Below are 21,467 nucleotides of genomic sequence, written 5' to 3'. Positions count from 1 at the left end.
AGTATCAAAGACAATCTATCTTTTACGCTTAATAGTTCTCAGAAACTGTCTGATTTCTTCTTCAAGTGTATCCACATCATCTTTTAGTTCATGATACGATTTAATTTTTGATCTTGAACTAGATTTATTACTTGCAGAGTTAACTCTGGTAACATCTGTACTTCCGCTTAAAAGCATTTGTCGATAGAGTTTTTGGCGTTCATTAGCAGCAAAAGCTTCAGATACTCGAAATTGTTCGTCGTAACACCGTCGCTGTTCTAAATAATAGTAATTAAATTAATATTTCGAAACCCAAATGCCAAAAAAGCGCATATCAATTTATACGCCCTTTTAGCTTTGCAGTGCCAAAAGAGCGTAACCATTTTTTTTTACTAATCGCTTTATGAACACTTTCTAATTCTAAAAATAAAGAAATAAATTTACAAAGCCAAAAGAGCGTATGTTTTAAATTATACGCCCTTTTAACTTTAGGACATTGAAAATTTAGTGACCTAGAGCCAAAAGGGCGCATAATTTTTTTGCCGATTGCTTTGAATTGTGATTTATATGTTACTAATTTTGCTGCAGAATTTAAAATATATATATTGATTATTAAATTACAAATAGGTATTTTTAAAAGTTATTAAAGTAAAAAAAAACCCAGTTATTGACGCTGACCTAATTATTGACACTTGCAATTTTATTTTAATAAAAAAAAATAAATCAACTCTAATAAATTAATAAATATAATTTTTGAATTATAAATTTTAAGAAAATTGGTTTTTGAGAACATTTGATTTTTTTAATTAGAATAAAATTGCAAGAGTCAAACAACTAGGCCAGTGTTAATAATTGGGTCTTTTACCTTATTACAATTTTAATACGAATTCTGTTTATAATTTTAATTGAAAAAGAAAAAAAAACAGGTGCAATATCTAATATGGTTGCTGAGTCAGAGGCGCGAAATTCAATAATATTAAATGATCTGAATTTAATTTTTAGAGTTAAATTTTATATTTCAGACAAAATTGAAAGTTTTTTTATACGCTCTTTTGGCTTTAGGCTAAACTTTTCTAAAGCCAAAAAGCCGTACGTTTTCAGACATGCCCTTTTGGCATTAGTACATTGAAAATTTTTCTTTGACAAATCTTTACGTTTTGAGGAATTCTAAGTTGAATGGCGAAGAAAAATTTTTTTATTCGCCCTTTTGACATAAAACCCTATCTAGCTGCTGTAATACACACTTTTGGCATTTGGGCCGCGATTTGTTAAAAATAACTAAAAAAATATTCTTTAGTAATACCTCGTAGCCTTTGTTCTTGAATTTGTTTAATAAAACTCTCCTTTTCATCATTCAATCTTTTCTTCTCAGCTATCTCCGAAATTTGCTGTCGTTTTCTACGCAAATTAAACTCCTCATCTTTTAAATTAATCAATTCATTCATTTTTTCTCTATCTTCAATAATAAACTTTGGATATTCTTCACACAAAAATGTTGGGTACGGTCCATCAGGTGGTAACTTACAAAATGTATCTCTGAAATAATCAATCACAATTAGTTCAATAGTAAATAAATAATTAACCAAAACTTCTTACTTGAGATATTGTGCAGGATGATTTCGATCCGAAATCTCACGATCAATTCGTAAAGCAACTTTTATGACATCTTTAACACGAATTTTTCCAGGTTGTCTGAAAAATTCTTCAATTCTTTCTTTTTCGTAAAGGATAAAATAGTACGCCTTGAACAAATATTGTAAGCAACAACACATATCAACAATAACGTTGGTTTTCTGAATGACAATAGATGATCCCAAAGAATGAGCCATTCATTGCCCGTTAAGACTTCACTCATAGCTGTCTGAAGAAGTGGCCAAGCGTAAGTAGTCGACGTTATATCTCTGTCATAATAAAATTTCAGTAATACTGAATCAGTTTCAGCTAAGATATTTTCAATAATACCAAGAATATTTAAAGGCGGAAATGGATGATACTCGAACCATTTTTGACAGTAATTTAAAATAACTGTCAAGACAGCTTCATACGCAAGCAAATGATCTTTTTAAAAACTATAATAAACGGGAAAATAAACTCTGGTATAAATAATGACTGTGAAAACATTGGACAAAATTGAACAAGCCAATCAACAGTTAATGCAAGCAATGATTTTTAGTTCTATCTGCTAATTTATAATCATCCAACATTTTAATTGTTGAATCTGTTGGGACTTTGCTAATAATTCCTATAAAAGCTTTTTATTACTTGGTAATTTTAAAATTGTCCTCCAAATAATCGGACGATAACGCTCAGGATATTCTCCATATTCTTTCAAGATAGGCAAAAGTCTGTCGAGTTTTAAATTATCTTTGATGTTCCTTTCAACGTGTTTCAAGTGTTGATCAATAGTATGAGTTTTAATTTTTAAAGAAGCTGAATTAACAGTCGGTTTTATTTTCGTAACTTCCGCGGTTAGTTTCATTAGTTGATCAAAGCAGCTGATGACCAACGATCCGTCGTACTGAATAAATCCAACCCATTGACCATGGGGTGAAACACTTAATTTACGGACACCCTGAGCAACATGATCAGTGACTTCAACAAATGATTTCAAATTAATATCGAAAAAATTGAACGTTCCATCGTCAAACAGCACAGAAATAATTTTATTAGATCCACCGTCAAGTGGTAACGGCACAATTTGAAGCCTCTTGATGCCACTGAAATGCTCTGAAAATTCAAAATTTTTAATTACCGACCATGTTTTTGTATTGAAGATAATTATTTTATTTTTTTCCGCCGCAAATCAAGGCTGCTCGTCCATTCTCTGTAAAAATAATATCTTTTGTGTTATTCAAACCGTACTCAGACAGCGAAATTTTATTGACCAAGTCAAATTGCTCAAACGGCCAAACTTGCAGAGTATCATTTTCATAAATAGCTGTTATTAGACCAGTGGGTGATAGTAATGCTTTTCGTATACCACCCTCGCCAGGTTCTAAGCGCAGCTGATGAAGTTTAACAAATGATTTTAAGTCCCATATTATCGCCTCGGATCTTGAAACAGAGAAGCAATAACTTTTGAAAAAACTTATCCGTGTAGGAGCCAACTGATGTCCTTTCAATACATAATAATCTTCAATTAATTCTGGGTCATTAAATACTTGCTTTAATTTGACTATCTTTAAATCTGTTGATGCTAGTCCGATGATAACCTCGCTCTGGTCAATTGGATTAAAAGCGACGAATGTCGATAGACCGACATTGATGAATTTTTTTACAATCCAGTCATTGTTAATTAATAATAGGAAATAAAAATATCCGGTTAAATCAATAGCTGCAGCACGTTCTTCAGATCCATCAAAACAAAATTGAGAAAAATCTAGTCGTTGTAAACATTTTCGTTTTGGATTATCTGCTTCTAGTTTGAAAATATCTTTCCCTATTTTTGTCAACTTATTACCTTTTGCAGGCATTATCAATTCATACTCTTATCTCCTAACTACTGTAATTATTTCTTTATACTATTGATTCAAATATTAGTTAACATTTTAATAATAATGACACTTTTTTACCGGGTTTGTTTTTGTTTTGACAGCAGTCAACAAACCGTAAGCAAGTGACCTCTAGTGTTTAAACTTGCAGACAAATGCATGTTAGTGTAGTAGAGCGCTTTTACACATAAAATTTTTCCAACTCCTAATTTGACTTTTTTATTAATTAAATTACAACTAAAAATAATTTTTAAAGATTGCACTTATAATTTTTCAAGTTTTTTACATGTGCAATTTTTTTTTAATTTTTTAATTGAAATTTTTCGAAAAAAATTTCTAAAAATTTTGAAATGTCAGCTAAATTAATTTTCATTAAATAAAATTAAAAAATGATCAAGTGACAGTTAACTTAAATATCATAAATAATTATTTCCAAGTATATCTGTATATAGATGTATTTTAACATTGGACAAAATTAAATCCCCGATTGAAAAATTGACCCTTATCAGATTTCAAAAACCGAAAAAACATTCAGATATCTGCTAATATCCAATTTTTCAATTTTTCTTTTATCGTGTCTAAATTGTCAAGTTGTTAAACACTGTCAATCAATTTATGTAACGCACTATAAACTCAGCTGATTATGTTCATATGAATCACTACCTAAGCCTCTATTATTTCTTATTTATTTATTTATTTATTTAATTCAATCGACCCTAGAACAACTGTTCCCTAAGGGCTGTAAAGTACTAGTACATTAATAATGAGCAATTTTATAAATTATTTTTTTTTTATAAATTAAAGTAAATTTTTATAGATTTTATAAATTTAAGTGAGCATTTTAGAATTAGTTTTTATAAATTATAATATGTTTATAATAATTATAATAATAAGAATTAAGTTAAGGAATTAGATGAGGTACACGGAAAGAACAAAATGACACTGCATATCCTCCTATATTATACCCAGTGTAATCTGTGGTAAAAAAATTTCAGATAATATCAGATATAATCCAGATTATACTAAATTATTTTTGTATTATACTCATACTCAGTGTGATCTCCGATTTGACCAAGTTATTTTTCTGGTTATATCGCGTAAGATTACACTGGATATAATCAAAAAATATCCCGTATAATTTGAATTATACTCAGTAGAATCTTGGATTATATAATTTTTCAAAAATTGTGATATTCAACTTTTTTCTTTTTTAATTTATAAATTTTTTTGAAAATTTGTTAAAATTGTAATAATTATTTTTATTTTTAAATTGTTCATTTTTTTATGTATTTTTCAAAAATGCAATGCAATGCTTGGATATAAAATATTTAAGGATCATTTAAGCACAATTTTTCCGATAATTTAGGGTTGAAAAATTTTTAGTAAATATTTTCAAGTGGGATCACCATTTTAATTTTTATTTTTTTGACCGAAATTTCTATTTGATTTAATTGATGTATTAAAAAAAAAAAAAAAAAAAAAAAAATGCGCAATTAAAAAAATTAATAATCACAATTTTCATAAATTTTACAAATTTTCAAAAAAATTTATAAATTAAAAAAGAAAAAAGTTAAATATCACAATTTTTGAAAATATTATATAATCCAAGATTCTACTGAGTATAATTCAAATTATATGGATTATTTTTGTTATTATCTAAAATTTTTTTCACTACAGATTACACTGAGTATAATATGGGAGGATGTGCAGTGTAATTTTGTTCTTTCCGTGTAGGATTAAGGTAAGCTATTTATTTATTTATTTATCGACTGTAAGTTATCGAATCTATGCATTATAAATCTTTATTAAAAAACTAATTACAGGCAGAAATTTTAAATTCTGCAAAAGTTCCTGATGCAACAATTTCCGAGGGTAGTTCGTTCTATAATTTTATTGTCGTTAGCTGGAATGAGTGTTCAAACGTCTTACATTTATATTTATACTGTTTAAATTGTATAATGTTGTTGGCGTTTGTACCTAATAAATTAATAAATAAATAAATCAATATTGCAGTTAAATAAAAAATAATCGATTTTTAAATACTAAGCCATTGAAAGATGAACTAATAAATTACAGAAGTAATTATGAAAAATAATTGCAAAACTATCGCCTGAAGCTATTATTAATTGCACTTTAGCCCAGTTTTTGAAACCAGGGTTCAATTATTTTATCACTGTGTACTTATATATCAATGTACTTATATATTTCGTATATAAAAATATATTTACAATGATTTAAATAATTTATTTCTGGGTTGAAAAACTGGTCCTCTTTTGCATAAGCTATTTATTAGGAATTTTTTTAAGCGAAAACTCAATTTTTTTACTCTTCGCTAGAAAAGAGAAATTAATAATAAAAATCAGGAATATTAATTTCTGGTTATTGAGCTCTAAATATTTAAATTCATATTTTTATACTTTAATCAGTAAACAATCGCCGAATTCAGAGCATGAACGGCATTTGTTACAAAAAAATTTCTTTTTTTTTTTTTTATTTGTAAATCACATTTTATTGCAAAATATATTTAATTATTTATATTTATTTTTATTTCTTATTTACAATAATTTACAACTTAAAATGAATCACTATTCTCACATTTCCAATTTATTTTGGCCAATAGTGACAAAATTTTGTACAGTGAAGTTATTATGGATATTTTTATTTATAGTGGTGACAATAACAGTATCTCTGATGGTTATGGTAAAATATTTTGTTCTTCCTATAATTTAAATTCTATATTAACTTAATTTTTTTTTACATATATACAGTATCAAGGTCAGAAAAATGAATTAAAACGATATGTAAGTAATCTTTTCATCTATTTATTTGATACCAAAAATAGTAAATTTTAACTAGAAACAGTCAATAATGTTCAAATGATATGATTTAAAGAACTAACTAAATTTAATTTTTCCAATGATCCAAGTTCATATTATTTTATTCAACGAATTTTTCTGAACTCGTTTTTATAAAAATATCAACGAGAAATTTTCAACTATAAAAAATTCTGCAGTTATAGTTTTCTCTATGTTTTTTTTTCTAAGTTAAAATTTATTCAGGACGAATTAACTTGTGACAAATATTTTTTATCCAATAACTTATATTTTTTTTTCTATTATAGATTCTTGGTACAAAATCTGCTCATGATATTAGCATTAATAAAGTAAATTACTTTTTATATTTAATATAATTTCAAAAATTATAACACTGAAGTTGACAGATATTAAAAATTTTTTTAGAATTTTATAGCAATTAAATTATTCAAAAAAATTTAATTAAAAAGTTTCACATGTGAAAATTAATAAAAATTACAAGTGAAAATTTTTAGAAGCATTTTTTTATTGTAATTAATTTGTTAAAAAAATTTTTAAATTGACAGCTGACCGCTAACTTCAGTATTATTAAAAAGTTTATAATTATTTATCATATAATTTTTTTCTGTTAATGCATCACTTAGGTTCATAAGAATTTCGAAGTACTATCTGAAGATTTATCAGAAAAAAAGATACTGTACGTAATAATTATTTTAATATACTCATTTTTAATTCAATAAGCTACAAAATTGTTAAATTGCAGATAAACAAATCTCGAAATGAAATTAAATGTGCTGAAGAAATATTGGATTTCATAGAATCCAAAAAAATTACGTCTGTAGCTTGTTACAAAAATTTGCTAGGCGATTTAAAAAAGATTTACTAAAAATTGAAAGCGAGGTCAGTCTTATTCTTTGTATATACTTCATTAAAAAATAAATTAATAAATAATTGAAAATTCTACTAATATTAAAATTTACAATATTGCAGGTAAAAGAATTGCAAAATGAAATAAAAGAATTGTCGAAACGACGCGATGATTTAAAACATGATATTTTACAAGTAAATATAAAAAAATACATATATAACAAAAGTATAAAATACTCAATATAAAAATTATTCTAGCAGAAAGAGAAATCCTACATTTGTACCAAAGAACTCGACTTCAATGTGATATCAAATCAAAACAACTTTGATGAGTATCAATGAAAAATAAATTAAAAATACTAATTAATCAAAATTTTTATTTTTTTTTTTAAATAGATTTGATAAAAGAATTTTTTTAGCAAATACATTATTGTAAAATAAAATTTTTAAAAAAGTATACTAAAAGCAAAAATTTTAGAAAACTATGAATGCAATTTTTTATAATTTTTCTTAATTTTAATGACACTGAAGTTGACAGATATAAAAATTTTTTTAGATATTTACAGCAATTAAATTATTATAAAAAATTAAATTAAAAAGTTTCACATGTAGAAATTAATAAAAATTAAAAGTGAAAAGTTTTAGAAGGGTTTTGTTGTTGTAATTAATTTTAAAAAATTTTTGTTAATTAACAGCTGACTGCTAATTTCAGTATTATAAAATTTTAAAGTATCTGCTTATTTTAATATCACTTTTAACATTACCCTCTGGCGATTCTGTGCAGAATTTTTCAGACTCATCAATTAAAGTCTACTCTAAGTCCATCAGATCCAATGAATTTACATTTATACTCACTAAAAATAAAAATATTATTTAGTAAATTTAAAAATAAAAAAATAATATTTAAAATTATTTACTTACATTTTAATGATGATTTAATTTTTTATTAATCTAATTTTTAAATAAAATAACTCTGAATATTTATGATTTATTTTTGTACTAATCGACTAATTTAGATTTTAACAAAATAAAAATAAAATTATAGCATAGATATTTTCGAAAAAATAATAACAATGTCAATAACAAACTAAAAAACGTGTTACAAACATTGGACTATGTGTAAATCGATTTAAAAATGGCGTTTAAAACTGGAACAGCTGATAAAGTTTTGTAATCATCAGTCATCAGCTGATGGTTTATATTTAAAAAAAGACTTGGAGGTCACGCTCTGAAGCATTTCTTCGAAGGTATCCAATGGTAGATATTGTTAACTTCATTTATTAAAGCGATTTTAGGTAAAACAAAACAACAATGAATAACGTTATGAAGTCATTTAAAGATACATTAGTGAACGCTAAAAATATTTTGATTCTTACGGGAAGCGGAATATCTGCTGAATCCGGTGTACCAACTTTTCGTGGTGCTGGTGGCTTTTGGCGTACGTATCAAGTTACTTATTTGGCTACACCAAGAGCTTTTAAGGATAATCCATCGCTTGTTTGGGAATTTTATGAATATAGACGTGCTTTAGCAACTAAAGTCCAGCCAAATAAGGTATTTATTTTGATACTGAAATTAAATGATATCTAATAATTTTTAGAATTTTTTTAACTAACAAATTATATGAAAATTAAGTTAGCAGACATTTTTAATTTTTTGATTTTTTTCATTCATTAAATTAGAGCTTAAAAATATTTTTCAAAAATTGCACTTACAGTTTTTCAAGTTTTTCACAAGTGCAAATTTTTTTAATTTTTTTTTGTAATAATTTTTCAATAAAAAAAAGTTCCAAAAATTTTTAAATATCGGCTAACTTAATTTTCGTACAAATTATAGCAATGACACTGAAGTTAGCAGACGTTTAAAAATTTTTAATTAAATTAAAATTAAAAAGAAATTTCTAAAAAATTGCACTTATAGTTTTTCAAGTTTTTACATGTGAAATTTTTCTTTAATTGTTTAATTGAAATTTTTCAATAAAAATTTCTTAAAATTTTGAAATGTTAGCTAACTTCATTTTCATATTATAGCAAGAAAAATTTTTTTTTAAATTCCATCTTTAGAAGCTCTGAAAAATTATAAATGAGATTTTTATATGACATTAAAGTTAGCAGTCAGTAGAGAATTTTAAAATTTTATTTAACAAAAAAATAATTAAAAAAATTGGATTTTTAATTTTTTTAATTTCTAAATGTCAATTTTTTTGCCATAATTTATTTGTTAAAAAAATTATTAAATATCTGCTAAATTTATTTTCATGATTTTTATAAATAATTTTCTATGCCTCGTTTATTTTTTAAAAAAAAAAAACTAAAAAATTGTCAAGTGTCTGCTAACTTCAACCTCATTATTTATTATATTTTATCACTTACTTTATCTTCTTATTGTTTTCATATTTATTAATACTGTTTTTGATATCACTGAGGCTCATGATACAATCGCAAACTTTGAAAAAAGCTCACAAGTCAAGGAAAACAGGTGACGGTTGTAACACAAAATGTTGATGGGCTCCACCAACGTGCTGGAACTAAAAATATCGTGGAACTCCATGGTTCATTGTTTAAAACACAATGCACTGAGTGCGGTAATGTTGAAGTCAATAATACAGTTCCTATTTGTCCTGCTTTAGCAAGAGCCAGGTAGATATCTATCTTTTTATTATAGAAAATATAAATAGCATGAGTAATTAATTTTTACAAAAACTTTAGAAATATTGGATGCGTTGTTTGGCATAAATATAAACGATACTTAAAATAGAGGATATTTAATAGTATTATTATTTTTATTTAACTAGATTGGATATTATGGAGGAACACCACTGTGACGATCGAAAAAAAAGAGGTGATTTTGGGAATTTTTTGACAGGAAAATAAAGGAATTTGGGGATCGGATTTTTTTATTTTATTAAGGGTACATTAAAGATTATTACCCTAAATTTTTATTAAAAAATATTTAATTATTACAAAGTTATTAACAATCTCGTAGAGCACTAGAAAAAATTTCCGATAACTCAAAAACGGATTATCTGAAAATAAAAATCTAAATATATTTTTAATCAGTAAAGATGTAGTTATCGTCGCACGTACAGAATTTAAAAATTTTTATTTTAAAGATTTTTTTAGCCGGGTTAAAGCAAAAGCAAAAAATACAGTAAGGGGAGGGGGAAATTTTTTCTAGTACTCTACGAGATTGTTAATAATTTTGTAATAACTAAATACTTTTAATAAAAATTTAGGGTAATAATCTTTAATGTACCCTTCAGAAAATAAAAAGTCCGATCCCCAAATTAATTTATTTTCCTGTCAAAAAAATTCTCGAAAATCACCTCTTTTTTTTTTATCGTCACAGTCGTGTTCCCTCTTAATGATACTAAAATTAAGACAGCTGACAATTTAAAAAAATTTTTTAACAAATAAATTATAGCAAAAAAATTATTAAAAAAATTCCATCTTTAAAAGCTTTAAAAATAATAAGTCCAATTTCTTTTAAATTTTTGTCTGCAAATTTAAATTTCATTGGATATCAATGAAACAAATTATAAAGAGAATGTTGAGAGTTATTCAAAATTTTCCTGTGTATATTTTGAAAAGAAAAAAATATACCAATCAGTCAATGATTCAATAATAATAAAGATTTTTATTTGCACGACTTTTGTCTCTTACAAAGTTTTTACATATTTTGCTTCGATATATTAATTGTATATATTATTTATCTTTTAATTTAATCTTTCTGTTTTTCTTCTCTTTTCTTTTATTATCTTGTTTGCACGTCGTTGTCCTGGTGGCCCTCCTGTACCAAATTCTGCAATCCTGTTTTTTCCCTTAAGATCTCTTTAATTTTTCTGAAGACCGTGCATGCTCTCCCGTCTATTTTACACTCTCTTTAACACTTCTCTATTAATCTTTCTTCTATCTTTTCATTTTCTAAATCTTCCCATTCATTTAAGAAACTCTTTTCTTCTTTTCCTAATTTTTATATATTCATTTACATTTGATTACGTGCATCAGGGATATTTGGAATGATCCATAAAATTATAGTAATTTTCAGATAACTGCTATTGTCAATACTATGAATTTTTTTAATTATTTTAAATTTTGAATTTTACCTGCTAAAGAAAAATATAATCGTTAATATAATACATTTTTAAAAACATAATTTTAGTTTACCCGAGCCTGATGATATGGCTTCTGACATACCAGTCGAAGATTTACCGCACTGTCAAAAGAATGATTGTACAGGGTTACTGAGACCATTTATTGTGTGGTTTGGTGAAAATCTCGATGAAGATCTTCTGAATAAAACTGGTTTGTTTTATTATTCGTTTATTTAAAAAAAAAAAAAATATTTTAAAAGTTCTTATAATTTAATTTTGATAAAACTTTTCCATAATATGTCTTAATACGTTGTGCAAATTCTAAAAATAATTTTGATTCAAAGTTTCTTGGCATCATGATAACTTGCGTAATTCTTAACAAATCAAACTTAACTTCTATTTAAATTTAAATGGACTTGTTTAATTTAAATTAACTATAATTATTTAAATTATTTTTCTTCAGTGAAAAAGTATTTTGATTATCTTTATTTTATTTTCCACTGAAAATATTTAAGCTTTAAACCTTATTAAATCTTTATTTTTTCATAATTTAATTATATTTAACTAGCTGTTACCCACCCCTCTCCGCTGGGCACTTTATAGAATTGTATTTTTAAATCTAGACTTAAATTTAATTAGAGTATTGTTTTACTTTCACAAATTACAAATTTCATCGAATTCGCATATACCTTTTATCCATGTAATTATTCCAGCTAATATTCATTGTAACTTTCAATGTGCAATAATTATAATGTTTGCGTGGCTTTTTTTTCAAAAATGAATAATAATTGACACGAAGAAAAAAATTTGAAAAGAGAATTCGGAGTCTATAGGAGCTATAGCTTGGAAATTAAAAATTTTCAATGTTAACACCCACCTTCGCAAACCCCTGTGAGATGAGCTATCGTAAAATTTGCCCATAGACTTTTTCTACATGTCTTACAGAAGATTCCTACCAAATTTGGAGTCTGTAGGAGTTATAGCTTGAAAATTAAAAATTTTAATTGTTAATACCCACCCCTGAAACCCTCTGTGAGGTGAGATATCGTAAAATTTGTTTATAGATTATTTCTACATCTCTTACAGAAGATTCCTACCAAATTTGGAGTCGATAGGAGCTATAGTTTAAAAACGGGAATTTTTCATTGTTAATGCCCCCGCAACCCCCTTGTGGGTGGAATTTTGTAAAAATCCGTTCTTAGCTGACCTCTACTCAGCGAAAGGAATATTTCTGCCAAATTTCAAGTCTCTAGGTCTTATAGTTCCAGAGATATCGTAATGAGTCACTATATACATAAAAATCATATATATATTTCTACACATTAATTAAGATCATGATGTATTTATATATAAATATCTTTTGATTTTAGAGGCTGCTGTTGAAAGCTGTGATGTATGTTTAATAATTGGAACTTCATCACTCATCTATCCAGCTGCTATGTTTGCACCGAGAGTCGCTGAACGTGGTATCACTGTTGCTGAATTTAACTTGGAAGAAACTGCAGCAACAAAAAGTTTTCAGTAATTGATTTAAATTATTTTATTTCAAAAAGTTCATTTTTAAATTATAATAAATACATAATTTTATTACAGATACCATTTTCAAGGTCCATGTACTGTGACAGTAACTGAAGCATTGGATATTTGAAAAAATAAATTTATTTTTAATCAAAGAAATAATAATAATACATTGTTTTGAATAGCTATTTATCTAATTGTATTTATTTCATACTAAACTGTGTGATGTCTTTGTAAAAAAAACAAAAAAAAAAAAAAAAAAAAAAAAAAAAGACAAAAATTTTCATACATCAAATTAGTTAAACACTTATCATTTATTTAACATCCCAAATATAGATTATATGTTATATTCAATAATAATAAAAACTTTCATTAACATACTCTTGAAGTAAAATCACGTTTTATTCTTGATTTCTTCACTTTGTTTTAATTTTTTCTTTTGATGCTCATTGAAACATAAATTTATCACAGAGTTAGAAATGGTCAAGAAATTGCGACAAAAATAATTCGCGTATCTTACTTGCTTATTTTATTATTACTATTAGTATTATCATTATTATTAATATTATTATTATTAAATATTTACTTCACAATCTTCATTTTTCGTATCTTAACCCGTGGAATTATTTTTTATCTTAAAATTACAAGTTGAAAAAAAAAAATTTTTTTTAATCTACACAAAAAAAAATTTGACTATAATCATAAAAGTTAATTTTTTTTCTCCAATAAATAAATTATAAATATTTCTCTGGTACATTATTTTGATTATTTTGCATAATTTGCATGTATATAATTTGATATACATTAATAAAATTTTAAATAATTATTTACATAAATACACTGTAAAATAAAACTATAAATATGTATATGTATAAAGAAAAATGTATCACAAATATAAAAAAATTAAAAAAAAATTTTAATTCTTATTTTTACTTTCATGGAATGTTTGTTCATTTTCTTAATTTATCTTTAATAATCAAAGTAGCACTCAAAAAAACATTAAAAAAATTTTTTTTTCATTATAAATATTTTTTTTTTTTTTTTTGATTGCTTTGTGCATTTGTTCATTTTAAGATTGCAAATAAATAATTGATTGCACATACAAACTTTTAAAAAAGCTCAAAAAAAAAAAAGTCATTATTACTAGATTTAAAATCCTAACAGCTTTGGTTTGGCAAAGTTATATTAACTATCGCTTTTTATAGTATTAGGAAAAAATAATTAGGATCAGACAATAGTCCAGTTATTAGGATAACGTTACTAAATTCGTCATTATTGTTGTTAAATTCGGTGCTACGGAAGACGTTTCTAATATATTAACCATAGTAGTCGAAACATTTGTAATAGTCGTATTAGTAAGACAGTATGGCATTATTTGACCATGCTTACAGGAATCAGCTGAATTGTTGTGGAAAATTAGAAGGTATAAACCTGCAATAGCAGTAAAAGCACCTGCTGTAAGTAATCCAATAGCAGGTATCTTTTTAGAAGACAGTAGTGGGCCTTCTTCAAGTCTTAAGTAACACAAGGCCGGTAGTATATAAGCTAATGGTACTGCTGCAAGAATTCCGTTGAGTTCAAGTACAACTCCAAGACAATCTTCAGACATTGATATTAAATAAGCTAAAGTTACTATTCCCATTGTTATTATAAGGTAACGTCGATCTGAGCCAGCAATGTATACATCATGATTTTCTGTTTCAGTAGTGCCCTTTATAGCCGTCAAGATGACCTATTTAAAAAAAAAAAAAAAAAAATCAAGTTCAAGTTAATTTAACACAGCCCGTGTAAAAAAAAAGTTATCCTAAAAGAGTCATAAGCTTAGGATCCTAAACGTGACACAATTTAAGACATTTTTATGACAAATTTATGACACCAAACCAAAATGAAATTTCGATTTAAGAAAAATATTGTCGCAATTACTCAGAGAAAAAATATTGTAAAAAGTACTTTTATGACAATTTTAGGACATTTTTATTAATTTTACTACACTTTTATGACGACTTTAGGATACTTTTATGACAATTTTAGGACACTATTATGAATTTTAGAACACATTTATGACAATTTTAAAATATTTTTTTATGACAATTTTATGACATTTATGACAATTTTCATAAAAGTATTTTAAAATTGTCCTAAAAGTATCCTAAAATTGTTATAAGTGTGATAAAATTGGTATAAAAATATTTTAAAATTGTCCTAAAGTAGTCATAAAATTATCATAGAAGTATCCTAACATTGTCATGTGTCATAAAGTTGTCTTAAAAATGTCCTAAAATTTTCATAAAAGTATCCTAAAATTGTCATAAAAGTATTTTTACAATATTTTTCTCTGAGTAATTGCGACAATATTTTTCTAAAATAGAAATTTCATTTCGGTTTGGTGTCATAAATTTGTCATAAAAATGTCCTAAATTGTGTCACGTTTAGGATCCTAAGCTTATGACTCTTTTAGGACAATTTTTTTTTACACGGGCTAGCCCAAAAATAATAAGTACTATAAATAAAAAATATTTAGTTACTTCACGAGTTACGAAGCATTCTATAGGAAATGTGAGCAAAATTGTTCCGCTAAACATAACTCGTGATAAGTTCATAAGGTCATCATTCCAACAATAATTTTCCATGAGATCTCCTTGAACATAGCTCGTAAATGTGACATATCCCGCAATTCCAAACGCTGAAGCAATGATAAAAGATGTAAATAAAGACCAGTGTGTGACGACGTCCCACTTCTGTTGGGTGGCTCGTTCTATTGATTCGTAAATAAGGAATGTATTATGATGACACATAAATGCAAATGCCATTATTCCAATTGATGGTAATATTCCTCTTAAATTTGCAAATTCCCAGCTGTCTGCTCGATCCGGTCTGAGTTAAATAAACATTTTTTTTTAATTTAATTTTATTTAAAATTATTTATTCATATTGAATAAATACTTACACGAGAGATGACATGGTACCCATCCGAATAAAAATTGCCAATAGAATAAAAGCAACACATACAAGAGAGAGAAATGAAATTTTAGCTAGTCGCGCTACATTTCTATAGAGACACAGTGGTATTGTTATCAATAAAGTTGCTAATAATATTACAACTTCTCTTTGTGCAAATATATTACTCTCAGCAATTCCAGTAACTCTTATTATTACCTTTGTTACAGTGTCTCCGACAACAATATTGTAAGAAATCATTGCTGTGAAAATAATGAATCAAGTTTTTAGTAATAATATGTCGTGTTACTAAAACCATAAGGGCGTATAAAAAAATATTTTTTTACTCCAATCAATATAAAAATAGTAAAACATGAAAATCTATGAAGAAAACGAAAACAAAATTTTTTTTTAATATACGCCCTTATGGTTTTAAGAAAAAATTTTTTTAAAGTCATAAGGGCGTACCTATTTTTTGATTTATTATTAATTATAGATCAGAGTAAATAATAAATGTTACAGGTGATGAAAAATATCACACCACAACTTAATTTATCTGAAACAATATTTATTTAAGTAAAAAAGAAAAATTTTGAATTCATTTTGATCTACTCTTAAGTTTGTTATAATTTTAATAATTCAAAAATTTATCATTAAAAATATAAATAATTCAAAAATGAAAAAATACTATTTTTTTCTTACTCTGACATATAATTGATAATAAACCGAAAAAATAGGATACGCCCTTATGACTTTAAAAAAATTTTCTTAAAACCGTAAGGGAGTATATTAAAAATTTTTTTTTCGTTTTTTCCATAGATTTTAATTTTTTTACTATTTTTACATCGATTGAGCAAAAAAATTTTTTTATACGCCCTTATGGTTTTAGTAACACGATATTGTGGTTTTTATCATTTCTATAAGTAAAATTATTTTAATTTACCTATAAATGGGTAAATAAATTGTAGAGCAGTTAAGATATAAAATCCAGGCCGTCCAAAACTTGCTCTCATTAATCCTTGATAGCTCATTTCTCCACAAAGATGACCACTTCTGACCATTAAAATTAGAGAATAATCAGTCAGAACTGCTACAATAATTAGCAGTAAAATTCCTAAACCAAATCCTGATTGATGCAATGCATATGGAATTCCTGAAACGTAAATTTATAATGTTAAAAAATAATTTATTTTTATCATGAAAATTCAAAGACAAATACCAATATTTTTTATTTAAATTTATAATTTTATTTCAATAAATTAACACTCACCAATGACTCCGCTGCCAATAATAGAATTAATGAAATTGAAACTTGCCAGTGGAAGACTTGTAAATTTTCCTGAGTTCTCTTCATCTTCCTAAAACGTAATCAATACTACAATTATTCATTGAAGAAACACAATAAAATATAAGTAATGAAAAAATTTAATCTATTTAAGCTTCATATTATTATTCAGCTCTCGCTTCATCTTTTGCTCTTGCTACTATAATTAATGCACATAATTTAAATAAATTTAGTACTATTTATATCTACTAAAATTATTAAAATATTCTAAACAACATTTACTGTAAATTAATAAATAATATTATTTGCGGTTACAGTTATGTTACATTTATAAGAGTGCAGCTTAAACATTCACATGTTAAATAAGAAAATTATTCAAAATTTCACATTAAAAAAAAAAGCATTAAAAAAATTTATTTCACTTCTCATTTTTTCAAATGCAAATTTAATTTTATTTTAATTTAAATAATCATTTTTACTTGAAAAAAAAATGATTTAAGATAAAGAATTTAAAAACTGATGAAAAGTTAAGAAATTTTCTTAATTAAGAAATAAATGAAAAGTTATTTAATGGTGATAAATATAAAAAAAAAAAAAAAAAAAAAAAAAAAAAAAAATAAGCTGATGCTTTTCTTACCAATGTTACAAATAAACAATCCACATTGTTAACAATAATAGATGTTATGATTTTTTTATAACAGCTGAGCACAAATAAACAAATTGATGAATATCGGCGAGAGTGGTTGATGATGATTATTCAGTCGATGGATTTTTTAGATGACAGAAGTATCCAATAGACGAAGTGAACAATGACAAATAGATTCACGTACAATAAGATATTTAAAATAACAATAAAAAGAAAAAAAAAAAGAATACTGGTGCAGAATCAAATAGTAAAAGAAATTTTATTGATTTAATGACATAACCAATTTGAAAAAATGTATGACGCGTAGAGACAACAATTGCTTTTTTTTTATTTCATCCTTACCCTTACAAGTTGTCTCAAATCGTCGTAAGAATCATCCGTTTCTAAGCTGCCTCCCTGCCAAATTTATCCGATTTTGTGCATCAGCAAGAAAAGTAGGAATAAAAATAAAAAAAGTACCAAGGAAAAACGAATAACATATAGTGATATTTAATATACTGTGTTAAGTTGTAACTTGTGGAATTATTTCACAAAGTTTCCTATATAATTAAAAGATTGTGCGTTAATTAGATATACAGTAATTAAACAATATACTTAAAATTAATTGCATAGAGAAAATGTTTCTGTCTTAAATAATATATAACAATAATTAATCATCTTATTTATTGATTCATTTTGAAAAATGTATGAATTTATTATCAAATAAGTAAATGCATAATTATGGAATAATTTTAATCGTTAATTTCTTTTAAGTAAAGAAGATTGTGATTTTATAAGAATATAAATATTCATTACACTATCTGTCTGGGAAATGAACTCTGAGACAGCATATGTTTATGAAAGCATTACATCACAATCCAATAATCATTATTTATTTGTTTTAATATACAAACAGATCAATTTTCATTGAGATATTTATTAATTAATACAAACTTTCATAATTATTTTTTTTTTATGTAATCTTCATTACTCAGGAGTTGCTATTTACTGTGTCATCAAAAATCTAGTTGTAGAGTAATATAGCTTGATATTTTTTCTTTTGTAAAAATTATTCACATATTACGTTAAAATAGCAAGCATCTAAAATTTTCTTTTGTTTGAAAAAATAATTATAAGTAAGAAAAAAAAATAATTGTATTTTTTTTTTTATTTTTAGTTTGTAATTATCTAATTTATTTATTTAGAATGAGAAAATATATTCGAATATTTGTTAATTTCCAGATCGTTAAAAAACAACTTTGAAAATTAAAAAAAAAAAAATTATCAAAATTAATAGACATTTAACAATTTTTGTAATTTTTTTCAAATAAAATTATTATAGGAAAAAAAAAAGTTCCACTTATAGAAATAAAAAAAAAATATGCATGCAATTTTTTAATAAAAATATATATGACATTAAAGTTAGCTGTCACTTAACAATTTTTTTATTTTTTTTAACAAATAAATGTATTTAAAAAAATTATTTGTAAAAAAATGCATTTGTAGTTTTTCAAAATTTCTAAATGTCAATTTTTTTTATAAATTTTTTTTTTGCCATAATTTATTTGATACAACAATTTTTAAAATTATCAACTATCTGCTAAGTTATGACATTAAAGTTAGCAGTCATAAGAGAATTTTTTAATTTTATTCAACAAAAAAATTAGCTCCAAAAAATGATTTTTAATTTTTTCAAATTTCTAAATGTCAACTTTTTTTTGTCATAATTTATTTGTTAAAAAAAATTCTCAAAATTATTAAATATTTGCTAAATTTATTTTTATGTTAAGTTAATTTTCATCTTTAATGTCATGTATTTTTTGAATAACTAGACTTAACACGCTCGCTTCGCTCGCCTTCATTCTTTTAAAAATCCCGCCACTATCTCAGTCGACAAATCAACAACCGAATAAAATAGTCACAGAAGTGACGTAAAACGATACGACATCCGGCCATCAACTTTTTAGAAGAGGATTTAATTTAATATGAAATAAAATTTGAATAATAAGCAATTTGAAAAAAAATTTTTTTAATGTGAAGCTAAAACTAAAAAAATATTATCATGAGTTTTTATAATAGTTCTTCAATTATTGAACAAACTCTCATAAATATGAGCCAAATAATTAGCCTTTGCTGTGCCTTCTCTGTACTTTATGTACAATTTAAAAAATTTTCTCCGTACACATTGACCGTCTGGCGCGGCGGTGACGACTCAGTCGGTCCTCAAGATTCTCTGAGTTCGATCCTAGGCGTCGGGCACAATGTTTTGTCATTTTTTTTATTTAATTTAAGTAAAATTGAGTGATTTTGATCAAATCCTACAAATGGACACTGAGAAAAGAAATTAATTGATTCAAGAGAAATTTTATTTCTAAAAAAACTATTTTATTACCGATTATCTTTATTAAAAAATTTATCGTCTTATAATTATTTTTTCAATTTAATCTAATCAAATGCTATCAGAAAAATTTTTTTAAATCTTTACACTTTTTACAAAATTAAAATTTATTATTAAATCATTAAAAAAAAATATTTTTAAATTAATTTAAACATAATTTCCTTAAAATTATTTTGTAGCCGGTTGTCTTTATTCAAGAATGTTTTATTTTGAAATTTTTTTTTTTAACGAAGAAAAATTTTAAGTCAGAAAATCAATAATAGTACATTTATAAGAATGTAATTTTTTGGTTTTTGAAATAGTAAATTTTAACAAAAAATTTATTATTTTTAAATTAATATTTATTTATTTAATAATACTAGACTTAACACGCTCGCTTCGCTCGCCTTCATTCTTTTAAAAATCCCGCCACTATCTCAGTCGACAAATCAACAACCGAATAAAATAGTCACAGAAGTGACGTAAAACGATAGGACATCCGGCCATCAACTTTTTAGAAGAGGATGTAGTCTGATACATTATAATATATTCTTTGAACAAATCTATTCGTTAAAAAAAAAAACGGGAAAATTGCCAGATGTTTATTGAATATTCAATATCATAACTAAAAAAAGTTGAATTTTTCTTCAAATAATTAAAGTTTCTTGCGAAAATTATCATTAACAATATTTATTTACGTAGAAGAAATTTATTCAAAATTTGACTAAGATTGATACGAAAGTAATTCATAAGCTTGAAATTGAAAAAATTTCTAGATATTTGCTACTTTACATTTGACGCAAAAAACACTCATTAGTGCTTTCTTACCTAAAACAATTATAATCATCTTTTATTTATCAATTAACAAAATAAACCATGAAATTCTAAGGGTACTCACGTCTTCGAAATTTTTCCTTGCATCTAAGATGTAACTTTTTTCGTTAACACTTTGCTGCTGAGAAGTTCCTTGTGCCATATCTGAATCTCGATAATAACAAATAAATTTTTAATACTTAACCCTGTTAAATCATACAATTAAAAGTCGAAATAATAAAAGAAAAAAATTATATTATCGCGAAATTTGATATAAAAAACAGCCGAAAAAAATTCATGAAATAAAAAAAAATTTAATCAATTTTTAGATAAATCAAAAGATTAATGTCTAATTTAAAAGGTAAGTTGCGTATCGTCGGGCTGCAGTTTGAAACTATCGTGCTTACTTTTTATAACAACACAGATGTCAGAGAATTGTTTGATCTTCTGTTTATTGATTACTAACGTCGCCTTGAGAGATGTTTTTTACTCATTTATGTATCACTTACGAAAAATATGTTAAAGTATTACATTACATTACAACTGCGCAATGCGCGGGTGTTTCAGTCTTCCTTACCGTCAACAAAAAAGAACGGGAATTTAAGAAATTTGTAATAACACTGAAGTTGATTTAGATATTAAAAATATTTTTGGAATTTTATAGCAATT

General features: G+C 25.2%; 3 protein-coding genes and 2 long non-coding RNA genes across 8 annotated transcripts; 2 read left to right on the top strand and 3 right to left on the bottom strand.

Annotated features, from left to right (window-relative positions):
• Positions 1-13: 13 nt before the first annotated feature.
• Positions 14-3,728, bottom strand: LOC141526609 (TBC1 domain family member 31). Its single transcript, XM_074241651.1, is given in 8 exon segments — positions 14-257; positions 1,283-1,515; positions 1,576-1,711; positions 1,714-2,043; positions 2,046-2,144; positions 2,147-2,233; positions 2,236-2,764; positions 2,766-3,728. Coding segments are annotated over 8 exon segments (2,343 nt in total). The 5' UTR covers positions 3,453-3,728; the 3' UTR covers positions 14-15.
• Positions 3,729-5,109: 1,381 nt separating this feature from the next.
• LOC141526615 (uncharacterized) lies at positions 5,110-8,207 on the bottom strand. Its single transcript, XR_012479059.1, has 3 exons — positions 8,072-8,207; positions 7,915-8,004; positions 5,110-6,189 (listed from the first exon to the last, which is right to left on the bottom strand). It is a non-coding gene; the product is annotated as an uncharacterized LOC141526615 (long non-coding RNA).
• Positions 6,968-7,908, top strand: LOC141526614 (uncharacterized). Its single transcript, XR_012479058.1, has 4 exons — positions 6,968-6,980; positions 7,047-7,183; positions 7,274-7,345; positions 7,409-7,908. It is a non-coding gene; the product is annotated as an uncharacterized LOC141526614 (long non-coding RNA).
• Positions 8,208-8,318: 111 nt separating the features above from the next.
• LOC141526612 (NAD-dependent protein deacylase sirtuin-5, mitochondrial) lies at positions 8,319-13,664 on the top strand. The gene is given in 6 exon segments (XM_074241657.1): positions 8,319-8,704; positions 9,576-9,606; positions 9,609-9,789; positions 11,312-11,454; positions 12,614-12,764; positions 12,837-13,664. Coding segments are annotated over 6 exon segments (804 nt in total). The 5' UTR covers positions 8,319-8,461; the 3' UTR covers positions 12,892-13,664.
• A 29-nt stretch (positions 13,665-13,693) lies between these two features.
• Positions 13,694-21,316, bottom strand: LOC141526611 (putative sodium-coupled neutral amino acid transporter 11). Of its 4 annotated transcripts, none has more exons than XM_074241652.1 (8): positions 21,206-21,316; positions 20,884-20,963; positions 17,972-18,025; positions 16,969-17,056; positions 16,642-16,851; positions 15,709-15,961; positions 15,287-15,635; positions 13,694-14,493 (listed from the first exon to the last, which is right to left on the bottom strand). In XM_074241652.1, the coding sequence occupies exons 2-8, from the start codon at positions 20,959-20,961 to the stop codon at positions 14,008-14,010; spliced, it is 1,518 nt and encodes a 505-aa protein (XP_074097753.1). In that variant the 5' UTR covers positions 20,962-20,963; positions 21,206-21,316; the 3' UTR covers positions 13,694-14,007. The 4 variants fall into 4 exon arrangements, with proteins under 4 accessions (XP_074097753.1, XP_074097754.1, XP_074097756.1 ...); XM_074241653.1 differs by having other exon boundaries at positions 20,884-21,004; positions 21,206-21,288; XM_074241655.1 differs by lacking the exon at positions 17,972-18,025 and having other exon boundaries at positions 21,206-21,315.
• Between the last annotated feature and the right edge of the window lie 151 nt (positions 21,317-21,467).

This window comes from Cotesia typhae, unplaced genomic scaffold (assembly GCF_013202065.1).
Source record: "Cotesia typhae breed Kobodo isofemale line unplaced genomic scaffold, CoteBio_Ctyphae contig_36, whole genome shotgun sequence".
Lineage (NCBI taxonomy): Eukaryota > Metazoa > Arthropoda > Insecta > Hymenoptera > Braconidae > Cotesia > Cotesia typhae.
The sequence above is the reverse complement of the archived record's forward strand: the minus strand, read 5'-3'. Positions and strand labels throughout refer to the sequence as shown.